Genomic DNA, 24,663 nt, shown 5'->3' with positions numbered 1-24,663 from the left:
TATTCAACAAAAAACCCCAACATGGCCAAAGTTCATTGACCTTACATGACCTTTGACCTTGATCATGTGACCTGAAACTCGAACAGGATGTTCAGTGATACTTGATTACTCTTATGTACAAGTTTCATGAATCAGATCCATAAACTTTTAAAGTTATGATGGTAATTCAACAGATACACCCAATTCGGCCAAAGTTCATTGACCTTTGACCTTGGTCATGTGACCTGAAACGCGCACAGGATGTTCAGTGATACTTGATTACTCTAATGTCCAAGTTTAATGAACTAGACCAATAAACTTTCAAAGTTATGATGGTAATTCAACAGATACTCCTGATTCGGCCAAAGTTCATTGACCCTAAATGACCTTTGACCTTAATCATGAGACCTGAAACTTGCACAAAATTTTCAGTGATGCTTGATTACTATTATGTCCAAGTTTCATGAATCAGATCCATAAACTTTCAAAGTTAAGATGGGAATTCAATAGATATCGCCAATTCGGCCAAAGTTCATTGACCCTAAATGACCTTTGACCTTGGTCATGTGACGTGAAACTCATGCAGGATGTTCAGTGATACTTGATTTACCTTATGTCCAAGTTTCATGAACTAGGTCCATATATTTTTTAAGTTATGATGACATTTCAAAAACTTAACCTCAGGTTAAGATTTCGATGTTGAATCCTCCAACATGGTCTCAGTTCATTGACCCTAAATGACCTTTGACCTTGGTCATGTGACATGAAACTCTAATAGGATGTTCAGTAATACTTGATTAACCTTATGGCCAAGTTTTGTTAACTAGGTCCATATACTTTCTAAGTTATGACATCATTTCAAAAACTTAACCTCAGGTTAAGATTTGATGTTGACGCCGCCGCCGCCGCCGTCGGAAAAGCGGCGCCTATAGTCTCACTTTGCTTCGCAGGTGAGACAAAAATGAAACTGTATAATTCAAACAATAAAAAAGAAAAGTGAGTGAGGGACATCATCGTCTCTCGAATTTGCATATCACTGAGTTGTGCATATAATTGTTTTGTGAAAAATAAGCAAACCTTTGAAATGTCATGCCTTTCTTATCTTAATTTGATTTTTGATGAAAATTTCAGTGTTATGCTTGTTTGATTTTTCTTAATTGATTCAGATCAACATTTTCCTGGGGTTGAAGCTTTGGTACTAGCTGAAGGTAAAGAGTTAAGATGTGGTTTTCTGCACTGCTTGGCAGGTAACAGACTGATTTTTTTTCTCTCTTTTTAATCTAGAGTCTCCATTCTTCCAACTCATGTATAAATTGAAATTGAAAGAATATTCTATGTATGTTTGGTTTAACTCAAATGCATCGTGGCCAAGTGCAGCACTCCTCAACCTTTTTTTACTTGAGGACCACTTTGACTCTTAAATTTTTTTCAAGCCAACCTACCAAAATTTTAATAACATTTCTATTTTAGTGAAAAAATGTTACATGAAATATGAACACAAACCTCTGAAGCACATTTGAAATGCATTCAATGAGTTTCACATCAAAGTAAGATCGACACAATCAAAGTGTGCATGCGTGTTACAACATGCATGATTGAGTTTGCTTTATCTTTGTTTGACCCACATAGACCGATCAGACATCAGGGGCCTGTTGCATCAAAAAATTTTACCTGAGAAAACTCTGGTAAAAACTGAAAACTAAGGTTAGTCTGATTTCTGCCATTGACTTTAACACAGGGCAAAAACTCCGGTAAAAACAACCTGAGTTTTCTCAGGTAAAAAGTTTTATGCAACGGGCCCCAGATGTTCGAACGGGTCTGTAAAATATACTAAAGTTTTTCCCCCATTTTTTTATTTCCCTCAAGGGCTTCTCACTGCCCACCTGAGAGAGCTCCGCCGCCCACCAGATGAGAAGCGCTGGTCTTGTGGTTCCGCCTCCTGTCTTTCAAGCAGAGGGACATGGGTTTGAATCCCAGCCATGTCGTGTTTTCCTTCAGCAAGAAATTTACCCAAATTTTGCTGCACTCAACCCAGGTAAAGTGAATGGGTACCTGGCAGGATTAATTCCTTGAATGCACCAAGCGCCTTTAGCAGCTGATGCTAAAGCCGGGGTAATATAAATGTATAGCGTGGCATTGAATAGACAACTAGATAATCGGCACCTGATAAATACTTAATATTAACATTAACATCATTATCAGCAAATGACAAACTTACTTGCTAGATTTGCATTATGTTTCACAATGATCAAGATTTTCAACCTTCTCAATGTCCAAGGTCAAATGAAAATCGAATCAATGCAAAGTCCATCTTAATTTACCATCATCTCTATTGCCATGGGTTGATAATTTAAGCAATGATGACCATGATTGCTGATGACACTGGCAGCAATCTGGGAAAGGAATGCAGTCCTTCTTGCAGCAAGGTTCAACAGCAGAACTCTTCGGCTTCTGCACCTGGGACTCGCCCCAGATCATTGTGCTCTCAAACTGCGTTTTAATCTCCTGAATCTTGGCCAAAATCGGACCGTACTCTTTTGACGAGAGGTTGTAGTTCTCGCTGGGGTCATGGTCGAGGTCGTAGAGCAGGGGAGGATCATGCAGCGTCCGGGTGGCTGAAGGCCGGCAGTCCTCATCATGGTTAAATTCATTGGAGTTGATTTGACCCTGAGTGTAGTAGTGTGCCTTGTATTGATTGTATCGGACAGCGTAGATTCCAAACTTAGGATTGGGATCAGTGAAGTAGTAGAAGAACGTGTCCCTTGCACCCTGGTCAGATTAGTAGGACAAAACAGATGAGGTTGAACTTTTGGATCACAGTTTATGAGTGAATTAATTGAATAATTATCTAGAAATGAACATTATGACAGGTTATGGATTAGCATATGAGGTGAACTTTACATGCAATATTCAGTGAACACTTCATTTCACCTAAAAATTGTCCATGCATTTGAGAAAAACTCTTTCAAAACCAAAACAATAAGAAATTCAATATTACATGCCAGCTTGGAAGTGTGCTTTGGAGTATAAAGCCATACAGAAAGGAGTTTGAAATGGAAAATGAATAACAGTTATCAAGAGAATGAAAAAAAAATCAGGAATACCATTGTAATATTTGACCTTTAACCTTCTGACCCTAAAATCTAATCACATTATAATCACTCCTGTTTGAATACATGAAGGAAGTTTGAAGCTGAACCTTCAAACAGTTCCTCAATTATCGTGAGAATGAAACATTATCAGGAACACATTGACACTTGTGACCTTTTACCTCATAACCCCAAAATCTGCTCAATATGCACAACAAAAATCAAGTTAATACCTCAAAACAGTTATTCAGTTTTTTTTATAACAAATATTTTAAAGTATCAATGACCTCTTTGACCTGAAAGTTTTACCTATTGATCCCCAAAACTAGTAAGAATCTTGTCTCTCAAAGATGCATTATTGAACAAAGTCTGAATTTATCCAAGAAACAGTTCTTTAGTAATAATAACAAGAACTAACACAGGACAGACGGACGGACGGATAACCAAAAAACATAAGTATTATGACAACCACCTACAGTGGGTGGAGGAATAAAAATAAAAGTAGGAGTAGAGGAACAAAAAATTTTGATAGATAAATATGCAGATATTTTCAGAACAAAGTGAAGGTGGAATCATACAAAGGCCAGGAGCCCAGGGTTTTGGAACAGCATGATCAATAAACAATAATGATACGTCACTCAGAGAAAGAAATTTAAAGGACAAGTCCACCCCAACAAAAACTTGATTTGAATAAAAAGAAAAAAATTCAACAAGCATAACACTGAAAATTTCATCAAAATCAGATGTAAAATAAGAAAGTTATGACATTTCAAAATTTCGCTTCATTTCACAAAAACAGTTATATGAACGAGCCAGCTACATCCAAATGAGAGAGTCATTCACTCACTATTTCTTTTTAGGTGGTCTGTCTATGACAGATCACCTATTGATTTCGTCAGAATTTTCTTTCTTTATTTCTTTCTTTCTTTATTCTTGGCACCTATGTTTGTCGCCAACTTTTCTCGGAATCGGCTGAATCAATTTTGCTGATTTTTACGTCATATATAAAGTCTATCATAGAGACGGCATACTAAGCTTTTCAAGGTCATATGGTCATGATGACGTCATCTACGCGCCATTTTGTAAAATTCTTCATTTGATCATATCTTCAATATCAATTATCAAAAATTAACAATATTTACATGACATTAACTTCAGGTCAAAGGTCAACTGTCAATGTCATCAAAGGTCATGTAAAGGTCATGACGCGCGCGTACGCGCGCGTCAAAGGTAAAAAAATTCTCCAAATGGCCTATAAAATTTTTTGGGTACGTTTCAGGTCAGTTAAAGCATTTCAAAAATTTGCGCGCGCGAACGTATGCGCACGCATTTCCGCGTGTAATGCCCTAACGCAAAGCAGAAACACCGTTTTTTTAATATCATTGAATTGGCAATTGAATTCTGAGCAATTTGATACCTTGATCAACCTTCTACAACCATTAATAACGAAATTAACACCCGTTAAAGTTTGCAGCACGTGCGCGCGCGAGCTCTCACTATAGGCCATATATGGGCAAAAACATGCCTATTGAAAATTCACTGTAGCTCTTTAAATAGTCCATTGACCCCCAATTTTTTTTCATATATCGATAGAGTATGAGTTGTAGATTTGATTTCATGTCACCAGTGTCCCTCAATTTGATCATGACATCATCAAAATGGCGTCGGAAGTCAAAATATCCGTTTTCCTTGTTATGACGTCATAATAATTATGCAAATTAGGCTCTAACTCCGTGAATATTGGTCAATTTTCGATATGTTGTAGCTTAGGTCTTACTCTTTATGAATTATTGCCTTTATTTTTCATTTCAATAAACGGATCATCCTGAAAAATTGCAAATAATAAAGGCATGTCATTTTTCCTCATTTTGCGTGTAATCTCTATGGGACATGACTTTTTCTCAAAACTAGATTCGACATTCCTCTATTTCGTGAGCCATATCTCCATTTTTTCTTGTCAGTTTTCCCTGAGCTTTTAGTATGTTGTAGCTGAGATTCTAAGCTTTCGCAAGTGTGCCCTTCATTTTTTGATCAGATGCCGGGATTATGCCTATTTTTCACTTGCAAAATTAGAATTGTAATTCTCAAAATTTCCTACGTGTAATCTCTATGGGGAATATCGTGGACCAATGGATAATGCATTCGACTTGCGTTCTCGGGGACGCAGGTTCGAATCCTGGGGTGAACAAGATGATTTTTTTTTCATTTTTTTTTCTTTTTGCCACCTCTTACATGATCCTTTATGATAATTAAAAGGTATAAAAGTGTAAAGACAGACAACCTAATTCGTCTGCATGACAAATTAAATTCTAGAGCTTTTTTTGTTTGAAATATGAAATATTTTGATTTTCTCGTCATTGTCATGTGAAACGAAGTTTCATTCCTCCCTGAACACGTGGAATTCCATTATCTTAACATTTTGTGCTTCAGGCAAGGAGGTCCTAATCGTCAAATTCATAAAAATTGAAATAAATATAATTCAAACAATAAAAAACAAAAGAAATAGTCAAGTGAGTGACATCATCAACTCTCTCATTTGGATGTAACTGGCTCGTTCAGATAACTATTTTGTTAAAAATAAGCGAAACTTTGAAATGTCATAACTTTCTTATTTTACATCCGATTTTGATGAAATCTTCAGCATTGTGCTTGTCTGATTTTTCTCTATTAATTCAAATCAACATTTTTCTGAGGTGGACTTGACCTTTAAGATCCACATAAAATAAGAATCATGTGAGATTCAATATCTTCCTTTTAAAAATGTAAAATTCTGGTGTGAAATTCAAAAGAGCTCTGCATTAACTACTAAAGGCTCTTTCATGTTCCCCTTTATATTTCACTTTCTAATCTGCAAGATTGTTTTCGGTTACTTTTTGAATACAGATAAAAAATAACAGCATGGAAATTACCTGCTTTCCCTCAAACAGAATAGGTGCCATGTCTACTCCATCTAGAGTTACTGAAGGCAGATCTGCACCAACAAGATTGGCAATGGTCGGTAGAAAGTCCAAATTACTAGCCAGTGCAGTAGTGCGACCTGGAGCAATAAGCTCGGGCCAGTAAGCGATAGCTGGTACCCTCTGTCCACCCTCGTACGTGGTGCCCTTCCCGCACTTGAGGAGTCCAGCATTCCCGCCTCTGTTTTCATTTCGCAGGCTGGGTCTGTAATAAAGTGCAAGTATTAAAAGCATTAAAGAATTTGAACAAACAGAAAACAGAAACATAATTCTACAGATGAGACATTTGGAACTCATAAATGTCATTTTTACCAGTGCCTCCCAGGCACAGTCATCGCCAAAAAAAAATAATGATTTCATTTGACTATATATCCAATATGTCTCAGTAACTGAATAAGGTTGGGTAACTTGGGATTCATATCATAATTGTATCCAAATAAATATCAATTTAATAAATCATTATATAATGATGTTGTACACTGTCAGAATTTTTCAAGATGCAATGGCAAATTCTACAATTTCTTGTAGTCATCTTCCTGAAGGATCAACAAATTATGTGACTGCACCTTGTAATGTCTGCCAACATTACTTCTGAATATAGTAGAAAAGATTTTGGTCAATAAGAACACTTGCTAAACTCCTTTTCTACTTAACCACCACTAGATGTTGCAATGCTACATACCCATTATCAGATGTGAAGAGGACAAGAGTGTTATCAAGGACTCCACTCATCTTGAGTTGCTCCATCACTTGACCAACACACCAATCCAACTCTGCAAGTGAGTCTCCATATGTTCCTCTGGCCGTTGCATTACGGAACTCCTTGCTTGCGAACTGCGGGTGGTGAGCATGCTGAAATGCATAGTACAAGAAAAATGGCGTACCAGCATTGGCATTTCTCTGAATGACTGATTTAGCTCGTTGGACATATGTAGCATCCAGGGTTGTTAGATTGACAGGTTGCTCCAAGATATCGGTATTGTTGAACAAAGGACAGTAGGTGTAGTCCGAGTCACAGGTGTTCCAACATGGATCATTGGGGTAGAAGCAGTTGTAGCAAGGGCACATGTCATGTGAGTAAGGCACTCCAAGATACTCATCAAAACCTTGGTTGGTTGGTAGGTAAGTTCCATTCTCCCCAACACCGAGATGCCACTTTCCGATGATGGATGTGCTGTAGCCTTTGGTCTTGACGATTTCAGCAATGGTCGTTTCATTGTGGGGAAGGCCACCAGTACTGGTTGGGACTAGAACTCCTGGGTAGATTCCTGACCGAGTGGGATACCGACCAGTCATCAAAGCTGCTCTGAAATCGATAAAGAAAAGTCCAGCAGTACAGATGAAATAGACTAGTGTTGTTATCATAAATCAACATCCTTCCCATACCTACACAGGCAAATTTTCAGATTTCCAGATCTCAGTTCATCCCATTTCCAGAACTTTCCAGAGATAATCCTTGGGCCCTCTAGAACTCCAGGACATGGCAGTCACATCTGGCAGTCACATCTGGCAGTGGAGCTCTCTGAAGTTACAGTTGATTGCTCACTAACGTTGATATCAAACTTGGATCTCCCATACCGTTACTTACAAGACTGCCCGAACAGACATTTTTACAAATTGATTTTTTACATTGACGTAAATCACATATCATTTTGTACTTCTGAATGTCAGTCTTGTCTCTTTATTTCAGATTCAAGAACGATCTCTGATTTATTGCTTTAGCATTTGCTACGTCACCAGTGTAGCGTTTACATCTCTCCATGTATTACAGAACACCTCACTATTCCTTCATTATTAATAATTGATTTCAGCATGTGATTATTGTAGAGTTTCATTTAATGAGGCTAAAGATCACTGATGAATCCCTGGTAGGAGTTTCATAAAGCAGTTTGTAAGTTACAACTTACAAGCAACCAAACAGTCCTGGTAATCTGTGCTAAATCAACATTAATGAAAATTTGGTGGGTATCATTTAGCACAAGAAAGGAGTACCAGTTGCATGTTAAGTCATTTGAGACATACAAACAACTTTATGAAACACCCTCATCAGGACACAAAGCATTGGACCTACCTCGAAGGACTACAGACCGGAGCACCTGCATAGAATTGACTGAACACAAGCCCTCCTTCTGCTAGTCTGTTGAGGTTTGGAGTTGACGATGTTGGATGACCATAGACTTCAAGATCTCCATAGCCAACATCATCAGCAAAAAGAATGACTATGTTCGGAAGAGATGCCATGTCCTTCCCATGACAAACCGCAAGGACCGAGAAAATAATTGGTATTGCTAACAGTATTGAGAGCATCCTTTCAATCATGTTGTCCCAGTTCAGACGTCCTCTTGGGGTAAAAAAAAAAGAAAACAGCGATATTAGAAATGATGATTCTCAGAGATCACATACAACTAGATCTAAATTTTGTTTCAATTAGACCTAGCAAACATAGCAAGAGATTGAAATTACCGACCGGCCTTGTAATTATAATCCAGAATGCTGGCATTTAGCACGTAAACAAAACAAGTGGAATGCCTCTGGCCGTCTCACCTGCATCACGCGGTTCAATATAGCAGCAGTGCTGACTTTGCATACTACTCTGACTCGCACAAGATGTTCAGTGATACATGGTTACTCTTATGTCCTCTTTTTATGAACTAGACCAATAAACTTACAGAGATATGATGGTTATTCAACAAAAAACCCCAACATGGCCAAAGTTCATTGACCTTACATGACCTTTGACCTTGATCATGTGACCTGAAACTCGAACAGGATGTTCAGTGATACTTGATTACTCTTATGTACAAGTTTCATGAATCAGATCCATAAACTTTCAAAGTTATGATGGTAATTCAACAGATACACCCAATTCGGCTAAAGTTCATTGACCTTTGACCTTGGACATGTGACCTGAAACACGCACAGGATGTTCAGTGATACTTGATTACTCTAATGTCCAAGTTTAACGAACTAGACCAATAAACTTTCAAAGTTATGATGGTAATTCAACAGATATCCCCGATTCGGCCAAAGTTCATTGACCCTAAATGACCTTTGACCTTAATCATGAGACCTGAAACTTGCACAAAATGTTCAGTGATGCTTGATTACTATTATGTCCAAGTTTCATGAATCAGATCCATAAACTTTCAAAGTTATGATGGGAATTCAACAGATATCCCCAATTCGGCCAAAGTTCATTGACCCTAAATGACCTTTGACCTTGATCATGTGACCTGAAACTTGCACAAAATGTTCAGTGATGCTTGATTACTATTATGTCCAAGTTTCATGAATCAGATCCATAAACTTTCAAAGTTATGATGGGAATTCAACAGATATCCCCAATTCGTCCAAAGTTCATTGACCCTAAATGACCTTTGACCTTGGTCATGTGACGTGAAACTCATGCAGGATGTTCAGTGATACTTGATTAACCTTATGTCCAAGTTTCATGAACTAGGTCCATATATTTTCTAAGTTATGATGACATTTCAAAAACTTAACCTCAGGTTAAGATTGCGATGTTGATTCCTCCAACATGGTCTAAGTTCATTGACCCTAAATGACCTTTGACCTTGGTCATGTGACATGAAACTCTAATAGGATGTTCAGTAATACTTGATTAACCTTATGGCCAAGTTTTATTAACTAGGTCCATATACTTTCTAAGTTATGATGTCATTTCAAAAACTTAACCTCAGGTTAAGATTTGATGTTGACGCCGCCGCCGCCGCCGCCGTCGGAAAAGCGGCGCCTATAGTCTCACTTGCTTCGCAGGTGAGACAAAAAATGATCTCAGCAAAATAATTTACATCTTGACTATATTTTTTTTTGTAGGAATGATGGAAGTTTGATGAATTTAATGAAAATATTGCATTTAATAATTATGATTGACTTAATGAAGTGTTTAATGGCACTACCATGGGATCTAGTCTTGACCTAATACGAGGAGTAGATAGCAAATTGTCACTCGAAGTTAAAAAAAAATTGAAATCGCCATCGGCGCAGCTACAGCTGAGTGTACGAACGTGCTAGCCAATCCGCTGGCGCGTCCGTACACTCAGCTGTAGCTGAGGGCGATCGAGCGATTGAAGAAGAACCTGGCTGATCCTGATCTCTTGGTCATCCAAATTCGCTATTTTCCAGCATATTTTTTGAAAGGCGATTAGCTGATTGAATTTAATATAAATTTATCTTTATTATTTCTTTCTTTTTCCATCAAAAAGCTAAATTTAGGAGTAATCAAAGAGGGTGCGCCTGTGCACCCTTTTCTCCATAGACGCTGTACTAAGTGCCAGCGGCGGTCAAAGCTCCACCATTACGAGCCCAATGGCTGACATCCGTCTGTGTAGAAGGGAGACAAAAAAATCTGAGAATATTGAAAGCTCCTCTACAACAGCAGATTTCAGTCTAGGCCAGTAGAGGCGCTGGTCAGAAAATTGGGATTGTCCCATTTTACAGGGACTGTCTCAGTTTTCAAAGATATCTCCACACAAGAAATAAAGGAAAGTTCATTCACCTGTCAAGTGCCGACAAGACATCTATTGAGAGTGCTAGTCAATGTAAACATAATATCATGATTCAGGTTTCATAACAAGATTATTGGAAGATGGCAAGTCATTAAAAATAGACGGTGAACTGGGAGAAATTAATAATAATAATACATGAGACTTTCCATCTTGATTAGATGCTCTAGACATTTCAGAGCAGAACAACAAAAACTATTTACACAATACATGTCTGAACAATAAGTCAATGTTTATCAAAAAGCACTCTTATACAGGTATGTTTTCAGGTTGCCCTTGAAGGTGGTCACTGAAGTCTGGGTTTTCAAGATCTGTGGGAGAGAATTCCACAGGCTAGACCCTGCATGAGCAGGTCATGAATTGAGGTCACTGAATCTATTTTTAGCACTTTCAATCCCCTAATTGCTGTCTATGTCCCCCAGGGGTAAGTGAAAAAAAAACTGTCCCCATGAACAAGGACAATCTCAAATTATCAAGACATGATTTGTCCTGGTTTGGAATTAGATATTCTTGTTTTCTAGGACAATCCCAATTTTACATGTATTTCATTATGGAAGAAAAGGGAAACAAAATAGTACACATAAGAAATATAAAATAAAAACAGAATTGTTTTGGCTCCCCATGATTTTACCAGTGTTAGACCGTGATTTAAGTTAAACCCGACTTCAGAATACAGGACCTAAAGGTTAAAGTCATTCCACTGACGAGCTTAATCTCCATGGAGCCAGGGACGGGCATGCCATTGTACTACATGCACCATCATTTTTCCCATGATTAAAGTTCCTCAAAATCACGCATTTTCTTTAGGGTTTTGAGCCCAAACTTATGTAAATGGGCTACAATATCCTTTTAACCCTTTTGGTCAAAAATTGTCTTTTTTATATTACACGTTAAATAAATGAAAAAATTAAAAGCAGAGGAGATTCACAGTACTGTGAATATTGCCGCCATCTTGCCGTCTGACTTTGTTATCATAGCCTAGCTACAATACAGGTATAGAGGGCGACAACATCATGAGCTGTGCCTAAAAAATACTTGCATCGGCCAATGAATATCATGAATTTCACCCCGATGCTGAAATATCCCACATGCTTGACCAGTTAAAGCAGGATTTAGCATTGAGGCAAGATTCATATTTATCAACCGATGCAAGTATTTTTTTATCGAGCACTGCTCATGCATGATGTTGTTGCCCTCTATACACTTTTTGTGGCTAGGCTACGATAACAAATGGCAAGATGGCGACAATAACAACTGTGAATGCTCCTCTATTTTATAATATTATTTTCTACGCATTATTTTATTTTTTTAAAGATAATTTTTGGCCTGAAGTAAACTATGAATGGGGATGTGTACTTTGTGTGTTAATGTGATGTGTGATGGTACGAGACAGACGATGGGTGAGTGGTTAATTATGACAAGACGAACGGAATAACAACTTTTAGATAGACAATCACAATAATAAAAGAAACAAATCACAATATCTTGCAGATGTTGAAATGGCCCAATTACTACAGGCCAACTTAGTAAGGGTTAATTGTAGTCTATTTAATTTACAATACTTTGGGCTCAAAACCGTGATTTTGAGGAACTCTAATCGTGGGAAAATGCCAATGGCATGTCGTCCCTGGCTCTGTGGAGATAAACACGTCACTGACGTCAGTGGAATGATCTTAAGGAGCCTCATGGAGCCGATTACACGAAAGGGTCTTTGCAAGAACTGTCTTTCATGTCGCCACTATATTATGATGCGCCATGTGAAATGCATCTTAAAATTTAAGTTAAATAAATTACCTGCAAACATTCATCCATTAACAGTGAACAAAATCTTGACTTTATCATGTTTTAAAATGATGTGACACTGACAGTACATTATACATGTCATAAAATTGTACACAAATTGATTTATATGCTAGCTAACGAATTGTATTTGTTTATCATTTCAGAAATATCCCGCATATAGCGCATCATAAAGATGGGCGACACGGAAGACGGTATTGGACAGACCCTTTCGTACACGTACAATCGGCCCCTGGCTACCCGTGGTCGAGGCCGAACCGAAGCGGGGTAAGCTGGCATAGGCTACGGCTATGCACGGCGGCCACGAGTCGAGCGCGAGCCGAGTGCAAGTCGATTATTTTATACTTTTCTGTCAAAATGGCGAACGCTTAACCATCAATGAATTCCGATTTAAATCAGGGTTTCAATTAACATTTTATAAAAAAAGTATCTTTTTAAAAGGGGTTTTCAAACCATAAATGACTTACCAAGGCCAAGGCAACTCTGTCTTTCTTGGACTTTGACTTGTAGTTCGACAGCTAACGGGTCACATGACATAGAAAAGTCATGTGATTACTGTATAAGGTGGGCGTGGCTCATGAGAAGAAGAAAAAAAACACTAATACAGTGTAATTTTACTGAAATAAAGGTAAGGCAGAGGAGTCGGGTGGTTTCAGTGCGTTTTAGGGCTCCTCAGATTTCAGGTCCTATTAAAACAATCTTCGTGAAAACATAATGGTTTTTTGTTTTGCTTATTTTTTTACTGATACATTATTTACTCCTCAAAATAATGATTTTACAACTTCAGATCAAAATCATACAATGTTGTGCCCATATGACTTTTGTATATATAATATTATTATTATATTATAAAACAAACAAGCAAAATAGGAAGGGTATAAACTGCGTCGATATCATTATCAGCATGTTACTGTTAAAATCAGAATGTTCTCAAATCAATGTAATTCATTTTCTATACTAAAAAAATAACAAGAAATAACTTGTCCGACATATAATCTCTCATGACTTTTTTTTGCTCTCCAATGAAACACTTTATCAATAATTATGATCATCAAAACAAGTGTAAAAGAGGAAGGTACTCTAGCACCCACGCAAACAAGAGTTAAGAGGATACATCCTAAACTGACGGAGGAAACATAAATACGTAGAAATAGAAATATTTTTGTGACGGAAAGGGAAAGAATATGTATTAGGCCCTCTAAAAGGTTTGGATACGTTGTGGAGATTCGGAAAGCTTGGCTTAAAGTCAGCTTCCCCTTACGCCGGAGAAGCTGCCTAAAAATTGCATTAATTGGAAATTATGTAGATATGGCAACACAGTTATTCTCAAAGTACACTGCAAAAACTTCGGTGTTGATTTACCACCAGCTCGGAATCTATATGTCCACACCAGAGCAGTGTTAAACGACACCCGTTTGGTTTTGGTCTTACACCAGATATAGGTGTTTATATAACACCAGTACCAAAACACAAGGCATCGGTTTGATTCCAACTGAAACTGGTGTTTTTTCAATATTTCTCTGGTGTGGACATCATAGATTCCGGGCTGCATAGTGTTAAATCAACACAGGAGTTTGGGCAGAAGTAAAAACAAATACAGAACTAAATGCTGATTATGTTCATTAATCTCTTTGCTTCTCATCTATTAGATTTTTTTGCTTTCCCTGCATCCTGTATCTCCAATAAAAAAGTATGGGTTTAAGTGTTGTCACATTAGCATGAAAGCTTTGACTAAAAATACATTTTTGATCGCCTATTCTACCGAATATAAATGTTGGCCTTTGTATGTGTCGCTCAATACAATTAAATACACTCTAAGTGTAACATTCATAATAATAATGAAAACAATAACAATAATACAAATGATGACAATATTATAATAATAATGATAATAATAATAATAATAACAATATTAATAATAATAATGATAATAATAATAACAAGAAGAAGAAGAAGATTTTTTTTGGGAGGAGGGTGGGGGCCCGGGGATGGGGTAGTAGGGTAGGAGTAGGCAAATTGATAGTGATTTTTTTTTTCTTTTCTCTCCGTTTTCTTTCTTTTTTTCTACCTTTTCTTTTCTTTCTTCCTTCATTTCCCTCTTTTGTCTCTTCTTTTCTGTTCTCATTTTCCGCTCCCCATGACTCTCTTTTTACTTGGTCCCCATGGAAGGTCAGCTGCACATATTATTGGTGCAGCTGAATATGGGTTATCCAACCGTCTCTTGTCTTAAGTTTGATCTTTTAACTTTTTTTAACATGTTTCAATCAATTATTTTTTTTTAAATCTTTTTTAATCAATATTTGGAATTTACTTCATTATGTATGCATATGTTACTCCTTGTATCTTTTGTTATGTATTTTTTATGACGGAAATAAAACAAACAAACAAGAAGAAGAAGAAGAAGTAGAAGAAGAAGAAGTAGAAGAAGAAACTACTTGATAATGTTGATAAAATTTACTTGCTGCACTTAACTTTGTGAATTTGTTTTCCTTTTTCCGAAAAATCTTCAATTTGTAATAAGTGTTATCATTCTTTCTTTTTTTGTGGGGGAGGGGAGGGGGGTACGTCCCCAGCCACGCCCCTTCCGCGCCTATACGAGCACTATATACGATTAACGGGATACTATTATCATTTTGTCAGTAATGATCTGACATGACTTGTGGACAATATTATAGAGGTATTACACTTTTTCGCCAATGCGCCCCAAGGGGAAGACGTCACCGCCAAACTACATAAAATCGGTAATAATGATTAGATGTAGTGGCGGACCATGACCCGGAGGAGACAAAGCAATGGAGGGGCACTGTATTGTTTGTGAACAATGCTGTACCCCTCCAATGCTTTGTCTCCTCCGGGCCACGGTCCGCCACTGATTAGATGGTAATTTAATGAACGTGGATTATGAAAAAAAATAATATAGGCCATATTAGTCCTTGGCATTATACCAGCAGAAGCGAAATCAATAATGCCTCAGGGAAATAATTAGTGACACCTCATTCTAGAATGAATTCATTAAGCAGACGTTAATGAGCGTGACAAATAGATCTTTAAGATATTGAAGAAGCGACATTGCCTCTCCTGATGAGAGGAGTTTGGTCCTTGAGAATGTGTGATCATAATATCATTATTAACAATGCATGCATGAACACAATCATTGAACTACAAATTGCCGTACTTTGTCAAAAGGAAGCAAGTTACAAAAGTATAATTTGTTGTAAATGAGCAATGTGTGTTCGTCATTTACATACGCGTCAATTCAATTTAACAGCATAATAATTTCTTTCCATAGGCCTATAGAACGATAATTTCTTCCCCAAATTTTGCCTGAACGTGCAACATACAAAGGGTGTTTCAGAAACAACTATAACTCAAATTTGACTAATGTGTCACTTGCTTCCTTTGCCAAAGTTGGGCAGCAATATTTATAATGCAAGAGCTGAAAGAAAGCGAGAAGAGAAAGAGAAGAAAGAGAAGACGAAGACTACTATTAACCTCAGAGATTATGCACCAGTGGAACGACCCAGGGCTGCAGAACCGGGGGCTGTGGGCCCACTTTCGGCTCACCCCCCCCCCTTTAATACCGTTCCGCTTCAAGCCCATCTGCCTTAAATCACATCTTATCTGTATTTTTAAATACACAAAACCGTTTTCATTTTTACTACATGTATATGTTGTTTTGTTGTTTTTTCCTCAATACTATGCATAATATTCGCCATCACTATGAACATTATGAACACTAATTGCGGTGAAGAATCATAATTAATTTATTGACCGTGCCAGAGTAATCACACACTTGCTTGGTATGATGAGCAACATATTTTCTAAAAGCATGAACGCAACACAACCTTTTCGCAATTAGTTGATTAGCCCATGTACATTTTCAGCCCATTTTAATAGCTTTCATGCCCCACTTACGTGAATCGGCAGTGTCATGATTACAAAGGTTCCGTGGCATTTGCTCCGACGGCACACACTATAACTATAACTAAAATCGTGCCCAAAACTTCCGCCTTTTCGGATTGAAATATAAAAATTTCATTTCTGTAGCAAAAACCCATACTTTTCATCATTGAATAGAATGTCCCGTTTTCGTTTCTAAAACTCAAAAGAACTCCCGCTTCAATTTGCAATAATCTTTTGTTAGACATATATATATTATGTTCTTTATTGAAAACGTCCATTAAACTGTCAATTTTTCATATCGAAATATCAAAACATTTTCAGCTCGCGCTTCGCGATTGCATCTATTGTTGTTTTAGATACCCATCTTAATCATAATTGGTACCAAAAATGCTTAGAATATCAAGCTTTCAGGTCAGAATATAAAGAAATTTCAGCTCGCTCTCGGCACTTGCATTATCTGTCTAGTGAGATATGTATCCTCCTCAGCTACTACAAACAGTCCAAAACATATATATTTATATATATATGTTTAGGACTGTTTGTAGTAGCTGAATATATGTATGTATGTGTGTGTGAAGCTATACATGTACAACAGCTTTGGCAACTCTTTATTTTAAATATTGTGTAAAGAAATGGATGAAGAGAACAATGGTATAGGCGTAGCTGAAATCAAGGTTCCCCAGAGCTATCTACCCTTTGGAAAAATTGGTGATGCCGAAAAAATGTCTCTGCCGGGAATCGAACCCGGGCCCCCAGCTTTGAACGCCGGTGCCTTAACCACTAGACCATAGAGACGGGTTAGTGGCTGGCCGACCCTGATCCAATTGACCGTCAGATAGACAGATTTTCGACACCATACCAATTATAATTTCCTTTGTCGGGTGAAGTTGGGTTTTGAACAATGACAAGCCGCCATGCCTCAGCTGGATCAAAGCTATTGCTTTGATACAAAGCTCTGGGGAACCTTGATTTAAGCTACTCCTACCATTGTTCTCTTCATCTATTTTTTTACACTATATATATATATATATATATATATATATATATATATATATATATATATATATATATATATATATAGATATATATATATATATATATATATATATATATATATATACATATATATATATATATATATATATATATACATATATATATATATATATATACCGGTATATATTTAAGCGCGAGCTGAAAATTTTGATATTTCGATATAAAAAAATTGACAGTTTAATGGACGTTTTTATAAAGAAAAAGATATAATTATATCCAACAAAAGATTATAAATATATACCCCTCAAAAAATGTTTGGAAATCTGAGTTTGGCCATTAATTTCTCCCAACTCCAAATTTTACACAATGCATATTTGACATCATTCAAAAGATAATTCAATTCTCTTTAAAATAATACCATGCTAGTTATGACCATGCCATCAGGAAAAGAGCAGGATTCAAGTGTTGGATGAGGTCTGAATTGAAAAGCTGCAAAACGAGCAGAAATAGTCATGAAGGGTCAATACAGAACATGATTCTTTTGTCTGTGTCTATAGAGATGATATCCTTTCAAATAAAGCCCCTGCTTCTTCATTTTATTAAATATTTTGTTGTGGTTTATGTTGTGATGGTTTGTTTGTTATGTGTTTGCTTGTGCAGAGGTGTGTTTGATTCCATGTTAATGTTGATGTTAAAGTGCATGAAAACAATTAAAAGAAACCGCTGAGAAACTCAGTCATCACCACGGAAAAAAGAACAGTGACTTTCAATATTTTGTCATTTTGCAACTTTTGAATTTTTACCTTGCCCCACATTTCAAGGCACTGCACCTCCATGTAAACCATAATAATATCATGTAAGGTAATATTTTAAAGGGAATTAAATGATCTATTCATTGATATTAAATACACATTGATAATTACTAAGACCGAGGAGGGATTATCGATCAAAGCCAAAAGAAGCTGCTGAGAAATTCACTCATCACCACGGAAAAAAGAACAGTGACTTTCAATATTGTGTCACTTTGCAACTTTTGAATTTTGAACTTGCCCCACATTACATGGCACCGCACCTCCATGTAAACCATAATCATAGCATGTAGGGACATTTTAAAGAAAATTAAATGACATATTCATTGATATTAATTACACATTGATATTAAACCGAAGAGGGATTATCGATCAAAGTCAGATTTCCAAACTTTTTTGAGGAGTTTATATATATATATATATATATATATATTGTAAAGAAATGGATGAAGAGAACAATGGTAGGCGTAGCTTAAATCAAGGTTCCCCAGAGCTATCTACCCTTTGGAAAAATTGGTGATGTCGAAAAAAAACCGTCTCTGTGGTTTAGTGGTTAAGGCACCGGCGTTCAAAGCTGGGGGCCCGGGTTCGATTCCCGGCAGAGACATTTTTTCGGCATCACCAATTTTTCCAAAGGGTAGATAGCTCTGGGGAACCTTGATTTAAGCTACGCCTACCATTGTTCTCTTCATCCATTTCTTTACAATATTTAAATAAAAGAGAGTTGCCAAAAGCTGTTGTACATGTATAACTTTACACATTTATATATATATATATATATATATATATATATATATATATATATATATATAAACACACACACACACACACACACACATATATATATATATATATATATATATATATATATATATATATATATATATATATATATATATATATATATACATATATATATATATATATATATATACACTCTAAAAATTCGAATGTTAAATCAACATTTGAAACTGAGGAGTAACTACCTTTTCCAAATGTTACATCCAACCTTGTATAAAGCTGAATCCAAAATTTTAAGTGTTGGGTAGAACAATTTAAAGTGGTAAATGTACCATTTAGAAAATGTTGTCACTCCTCCAACCTTTCAAACGTTAAGTTAACTTTTCTTGTTTTTAGAGTGTATATATATATATATATGTGTGTGTGTGTGTAAAGCTTTACATGTACAACAGCTTTTGGCAACTCTTTTTTATTTAAATATTGTAAAGAAATGGATGAAGAGAACAATGGTAGGCGTAGCTTAAATCAAGGTTCCCCAGAGCTATCTACCCTTTGGAAAAATTGGTGATGCCGAAAAAATGTCTCTGCCGGGAATCGAACCCGGGCCCCCAGCTTTGAACGCCGGTGCCTTAACCACTAGACCACAGAGACGGGTTAATGGTTAGGGCGAGCCAGATCCGATTGACCGTCAGATAGACAGATTTTCGACACTATACCAATTATATTTTCCTTTGTCGGGTGAAGGTGAGTTTTGAACAATGACAAGCCGCCATATATCGTTGGTATAGTTGGTTGGTATAGTGTCGAAAATCTGTCTATCTGACGGTCAATCGGATCTGGCTCGCCCTAACCATTAACCCGTCTCTGTGGTCTAGTGGTTAAGGCACCGGCGTTCAAAGCTGGGGGCCCGGGTTCGATTCCCGGCAGAGACATTTTTTCGGCATCACCAATTTTTCCAAAGGGTAGATAGCTCTGGGGAACCTTGCTTTAAGCTACGCCTACCATTGTTCTCTTCATCCATTTCTTTATTATTATATATATATATATATATATATATATATATATATATATATATATATATATATATATATATATATATATACACACACACACATATGCATATGTGGGTATCGAGCGCCTTTGGGACGTTGATTCATGATTCTGCGTCCCCCCCATCTGAAAAACGGATCGACGCCCCTGAACACTATTGCAACCCTAACCCTATATTCTCAGACGGAATAAACCGAATAAATAAAATGAAACAAAATAAACAGACGAAATAAAGTCCGTGCAATTGTCGCTAGAGCAAATGTCGTGTCACCGATAATGTGATTCACTCAATGCATAATGGATTGCGACATCGACCATGTTACCAGAGTACAAGCTTCTTGGTCAGAGAGTCAATTTGAAGATCTCATTGTGAACAATGAACACAATCAACTCAAGTACAGTACATGTATTGTAACTAAAAATATTAGATTGAACTGCAACAATTCTATTGCAATAGGTCACAAAAATAATACTAGTACTAAAATGCTAAAAAAAAGATGTTTTATTTACAGTACTTAGCATCTTTCCTACCACAATGCGATATGCTATTTATAATTGCCCTTTGAAGTTGAGTACAACTCTACAGAAGTTCCCATTTAAACAAAGCTTTTGGTATACATGATGTAACTCGTAATCGAATTCTCTTATCGAATTCCTTACCTCACCCTCCTCTCTCTTAACCCTTATTTTAATCTGTTTTTCCTTCTTCGCCCCCTCCTCCTCTCTCCCCCTCTTTTTGCCATTCTCTGTAAGGAATTAAAAGGGCATCATTGTAAATAGAGCATTTACATAATAATGAATCCGAAGGACTATCTACTGAAGATGTGAACACAGCCGAAGATTTTTTCCCCATTTTTAAGCAATAGGCCTGCGTAAAAGAAAATGAATGTGATGGATTATACACGTATCAATAAAATATAGTGAGTCGAATTCTACAATCTAATTTATTTGATCCAAAGATTAGACACTCATCAATAAGATATAGTGAATCGAATGCTACAATCTAATTTATTTGATCCAAAGAACATGCACCGTAATCGAGGCTATCTGTCGGCCGCATCAATAAAGAAAATTAGGCCTATTGCTAAATAAAATTGATGAGCATCAGAAGCGAACTGTACCAAATTTACATCACAAAATAGTGAATGACTGCGAATACTAAATAGGTTAAATATTGGGAAATAAAGATGGAATTGTAACAAGAATCAAACGTGCAATAATTGAATAAAATAACTGTAACGACACGATAGGAAGTATGGCCATCTATAATAAATTTTCATGCAGAAATGTAGAATTTGTATTGGAGTTATATGGCAAATTTCAAACTGGAGCTTCTTATGGAAGAACTATATTCCGTGATTTCGATTAAACCATCATTGTATGATTTAAAGTTTAAGGGTGCTTTTATTGTATTTTTTAGCTTTTAAGCAAACTCCCATCATTTGTTGTTTAAGAGATAATCATACACTCAATGAAAAGTGTGTAAAATTGTGCCGTGTAACGTCAGTTACCGTGGAAATGCCCATGTATATGTAATATATATATATTATATATTCACACAAAACGAAACCGAGATTTGTCGATGAATTATCATGCCTTAATCGCAAATACAATTGACAAATGACCTATTATTGTAAAGCTTAGAGTCTCCTCTTTCATTTGAAATAAGTTAGATTAGTCTGCATTCATACAAGTTCTGAGTGTGCAAAAACATTTTGAAGAAATGAAAACAAAAAGTCACTTGGTGGATGGTATCTGAGTTTTAAAAAGAAAATTATATTTTTAAAAAGAACAATATCTGCTCTTTGATTTGATGCCTCAATTACAGAAAGCGGTCAAGAAATAACAAAGTTCTGTTTATTTGAAATAAGCCTTGAATTCCAACATATTCATAAAATGAAGAGGTTTTACAGGATAACTTTCAGACTGACTCGACACTCCGTTTTGTTGACGATCAGCCATGCATAAAGTATTTTGTTAACTGTGTTTGTTTTATGAAATTATATGGAAACATATAAGAAACGTAACTGTTTTTTCTTGGACCAGTGCTACGATTTAGCAATTAACTTACAGAGCAGATGTTGAACTTTTTAGGCGTGTGATTTTCTTTTTGATATTTTGATAACACCCGCCAAATCACTTTTTGTTATCCTTTTTTAAATTGTTTATATTCACTCATGCAACGATGAGAAATTTTGTGTGTTATACCAACTAAAAGAAAAGACTCTAAGCTTTACAATGGTAGGTCATTTGTCTATTGTATCTGTGATTAAGTTATGATAAATCAACCCTAAATATCGGTTTCGTTTTTAGTGGGACGAATGTGTCTGTATACAATGGATATTGCGAAAATAGAGTGAAGTAAAATTGAAATGCAAGAAAACATCTCCAAAGTGAGCCTTGATTTATCTCCGATGATAACAAATCGCATCCGTGTTAAACGACCATGAGCAAATCTGAGAAAAAATAAAATCTAAAGCAAACCAATATCTCGGCAATAATATCGATTAGCTAAATGCAACAGGGTGTACTGGCTTGGAGTATATTGTTACACGTCGAGAACAGGGAAATGGTCTTAATGGTAGGAGCGTGCACTCATTATCGTCAAACGAATTATATACATGATATATGCATCACAGCGTCAGAACTGGTGATCAAGCTTGTCGAGCCTTTGCCTCGAAGCGCACGGACTGTAAATTAGGAGATCTCTTTTGAATTTCGTCATAATGGACAACATTGTTTAGACAGGCAATGTAGCGATGAATGAACTGCGATTACCTTGCAGCGAAAAAGGAGAGCGAAATCTTTTATAGAAGGTAGGCGTCTGTATTTGACAAAAATAGCGGCAAACATATTGGCTTTCTCTTTCGAGAACTTGAGACGATATTGAGAAAGATTTCCATCTTGCCCTGCAGAGATGTTCCCCGATGAAGAGATCGATGAGTTTTACTTTTATAATCGTCAAACTACTGAACATATGACCATATAAACGGTTGCATGGTCGGAACTAGGCAGAATGATGCGCGACGACATACCTCATGATTGTACCTAGTAAGCAAACTTTAATAGCTGCTGAAACATAAACTTGGAAAGACTGTTTCTTAAAAAATATTTTAATAACGGAAATATACAGACTGCAATACGGTAACAGCAAACAGAATTTGTTTATCATGGTCAGTTTTCATATTCGATAAAAATAATAATAATTGCGAATGGCTTCGAATTCGTCGTTAGCTGATTGCTGCCGTACGCCAACGGCACCCTCGTCATCATGGACGGCGTCGTCCGATTCACCAAATCACCCCTACCAAATCGACGACTTCATCCAGCGGAGCATCGTTGCAGTCTTGCTATCACTTATATCTATCATAGGCCTTGGTGGAAATGCTCTTGTCCTTTGGTCCGTGCTTCTTTCTCGTAAGTTGCAGACCCAGACGAACGTCTTCGTGGTCAATCTATGTGTCGCCGATTTCTTGACGTGTCTCTCTTTACCCTTCCAGGCAGCTGCGGCAGTGGTTGATGACAAAAGAAATATGTTCTTGTTTTCTAATGGCTTCTGTGCTCTGGTGACGATGCTTCAAATCAACAGTGTCGGTTGTAGCATTCTGACTTTGACTCTGATAGCTTTCAACCGTTTCTTGCTGATCACCAGATCAAAGGCCACCTGCAGACGGATCTTCTCGCCGGGTGTTCTCGTCATCGCGTTGTCCATGACGTGGTTGATCCCAGCCGCAGAGTTTGGTATACCCGTCATCGCGGGCTTCATCGACCTGAGCTACTACCCTCGATTCCGCGTTTGTGCTTGGAAGGAGACTTATCCCCTTTCAAAATTTTTGATAGGCTCTACCTTGGTGGTTGCACTCTCCGTCACCCTGGTTTGTTACGTCAAGACATATCTCTTCGTCAGACGACACGCTCGATCTGTGGAAAATTTAACACCGGCAGAATCGCGCCAAAATGTCAATCATAGTCATGCCAGTTTGGCAGAGATGTCCGAGAAAGAAAATCTCGAACGGCGCTATCCTAATTTTGACCTCGTACCCCAAACACCAAAAGCGAGGAACTCTAAACAAAACGAAGTCAACAAGAGTATTGTTATTGAAAGCATTTCTTACCAGGAACATGGGATGCAAAGCACGAAACAATCAACGCAATGTGGGTCAAGAAATCAACAGGAAAATGCTGACGATGTCGGGAATACCAGGCTCGACATCGAAAATACACGCATCGTCAATGATAAATCGAGGATGAAATCCAAATCGAGTTCTCGAAACATGGAAGCAGAGATCAGCAAGAACCTCTTCTTGGTCGTGTGCGCTGTCGTCGTCAGCATCGTTCCATTCGTCATTTGTTTGTCGCTGTCGTCCTGCCAGGAACCTTTCATCTACACCGTGGTCATCATCTGTATGGGAAGTTGTGTTAACCCAATCATCTACGGGTTCAGGCATCCTCATTTCAGACCGGTATTTGCCTCCATCCTCTCTTGTCGGCTGGCAGACATCCCACAGCCTTCGGCGTTGGCGCGAAAAATCCTGAACAGACGTTGAAATGAAGCGTTTTGCAGTATTATATTCTGAGAAGAAATGGAACCACACGAGTTCATCAACGTGTGTCTCCACATTGAAACATTAAACCTTGAAAGAATAATCCCTTAAGCAGCTCTTCCAAGCTAAACTGGAATTCATCTTTAAGTGATTAATGTGGGACACAAAAGGCTGACCCATGCATTGTACAAAAAAATATAAAAAAAATAGCAAATAATATGATTATTTCAAATGGTAGAATTTATATCTATTATAGTGTAATTATATCT

The 24,663-nt window shown here is 37.0% G+C and overlaps 2 protein-coding genes across 2 annotated transcripts; one reads left to right on the top strand and one right to left on the bottom strand.

Annotated features, from left to right (window-relative positions):
* Window positions 1-2,024: 2,024 nt before the first annotated feature.
* On the bottom strand, window positions 2,025-12,883 carry LOC121407900 (arylsulfatase A-like). Its single transcript, XM_041599144.1, has 5 exons — window positions 12,819-12,883; window positions 8,097-8,366; window positions 6,708-7,331; window positions 5,978-6,230; window positions 2,025-2,748 (listed from the first exon to the last, which is right to left on the bottom strand). Exons 2-5 carry the CDS (start codon window positions 8,342-8,344, stop codon window positions 2,275-2,277), a joined length of 1,599 nt encoding a protein of 532 aa, XP_041455078.1. The 5' UTR covers window positions 8,345-8,366; window positions 12,819-12,883; the 3' UTR covers window positions 2,025-2,274.
* Window positions 12,884-23,062: 10,179 nt separating this feature from the next.
* LOC121409749 (G-protein coupled receptor moody-like) lies at window positions 23,063-24,397 on the top strand. Its single transcript, XM_041601655.1, has one exon. It carries the CDS (start codon window positions 23,063-23,065, stop codon window positions 24,395-24,397), a length of 1,335 nt encoding a protein of 444 aa, XP_041457589.1.
* The last annotated feature ends 266 nt before the right edge of the window (window positions 24,398-24,663 follow it).

This window comes from Lytechinus variegatus, chromosome 2 (genome assembly GCF_018143015.1).
Source record: "Lytechinus variegatus isolate NC3 chromosome 2, Lvar_3.0, whole genome shotgun sequence".
Lineage (NCBI taxonomy): Eukaryota > Metazoa > Echinodermata > Echinoidea > Temnopleuroida > Toxopneustidae > Lytechinus > Lytechinus variegatus.
The sequence above is the reverse complement of the archived record's forward strand: the minus strand, read 5'-3'. Positions and strand labels throughout refer to the sequence as shown.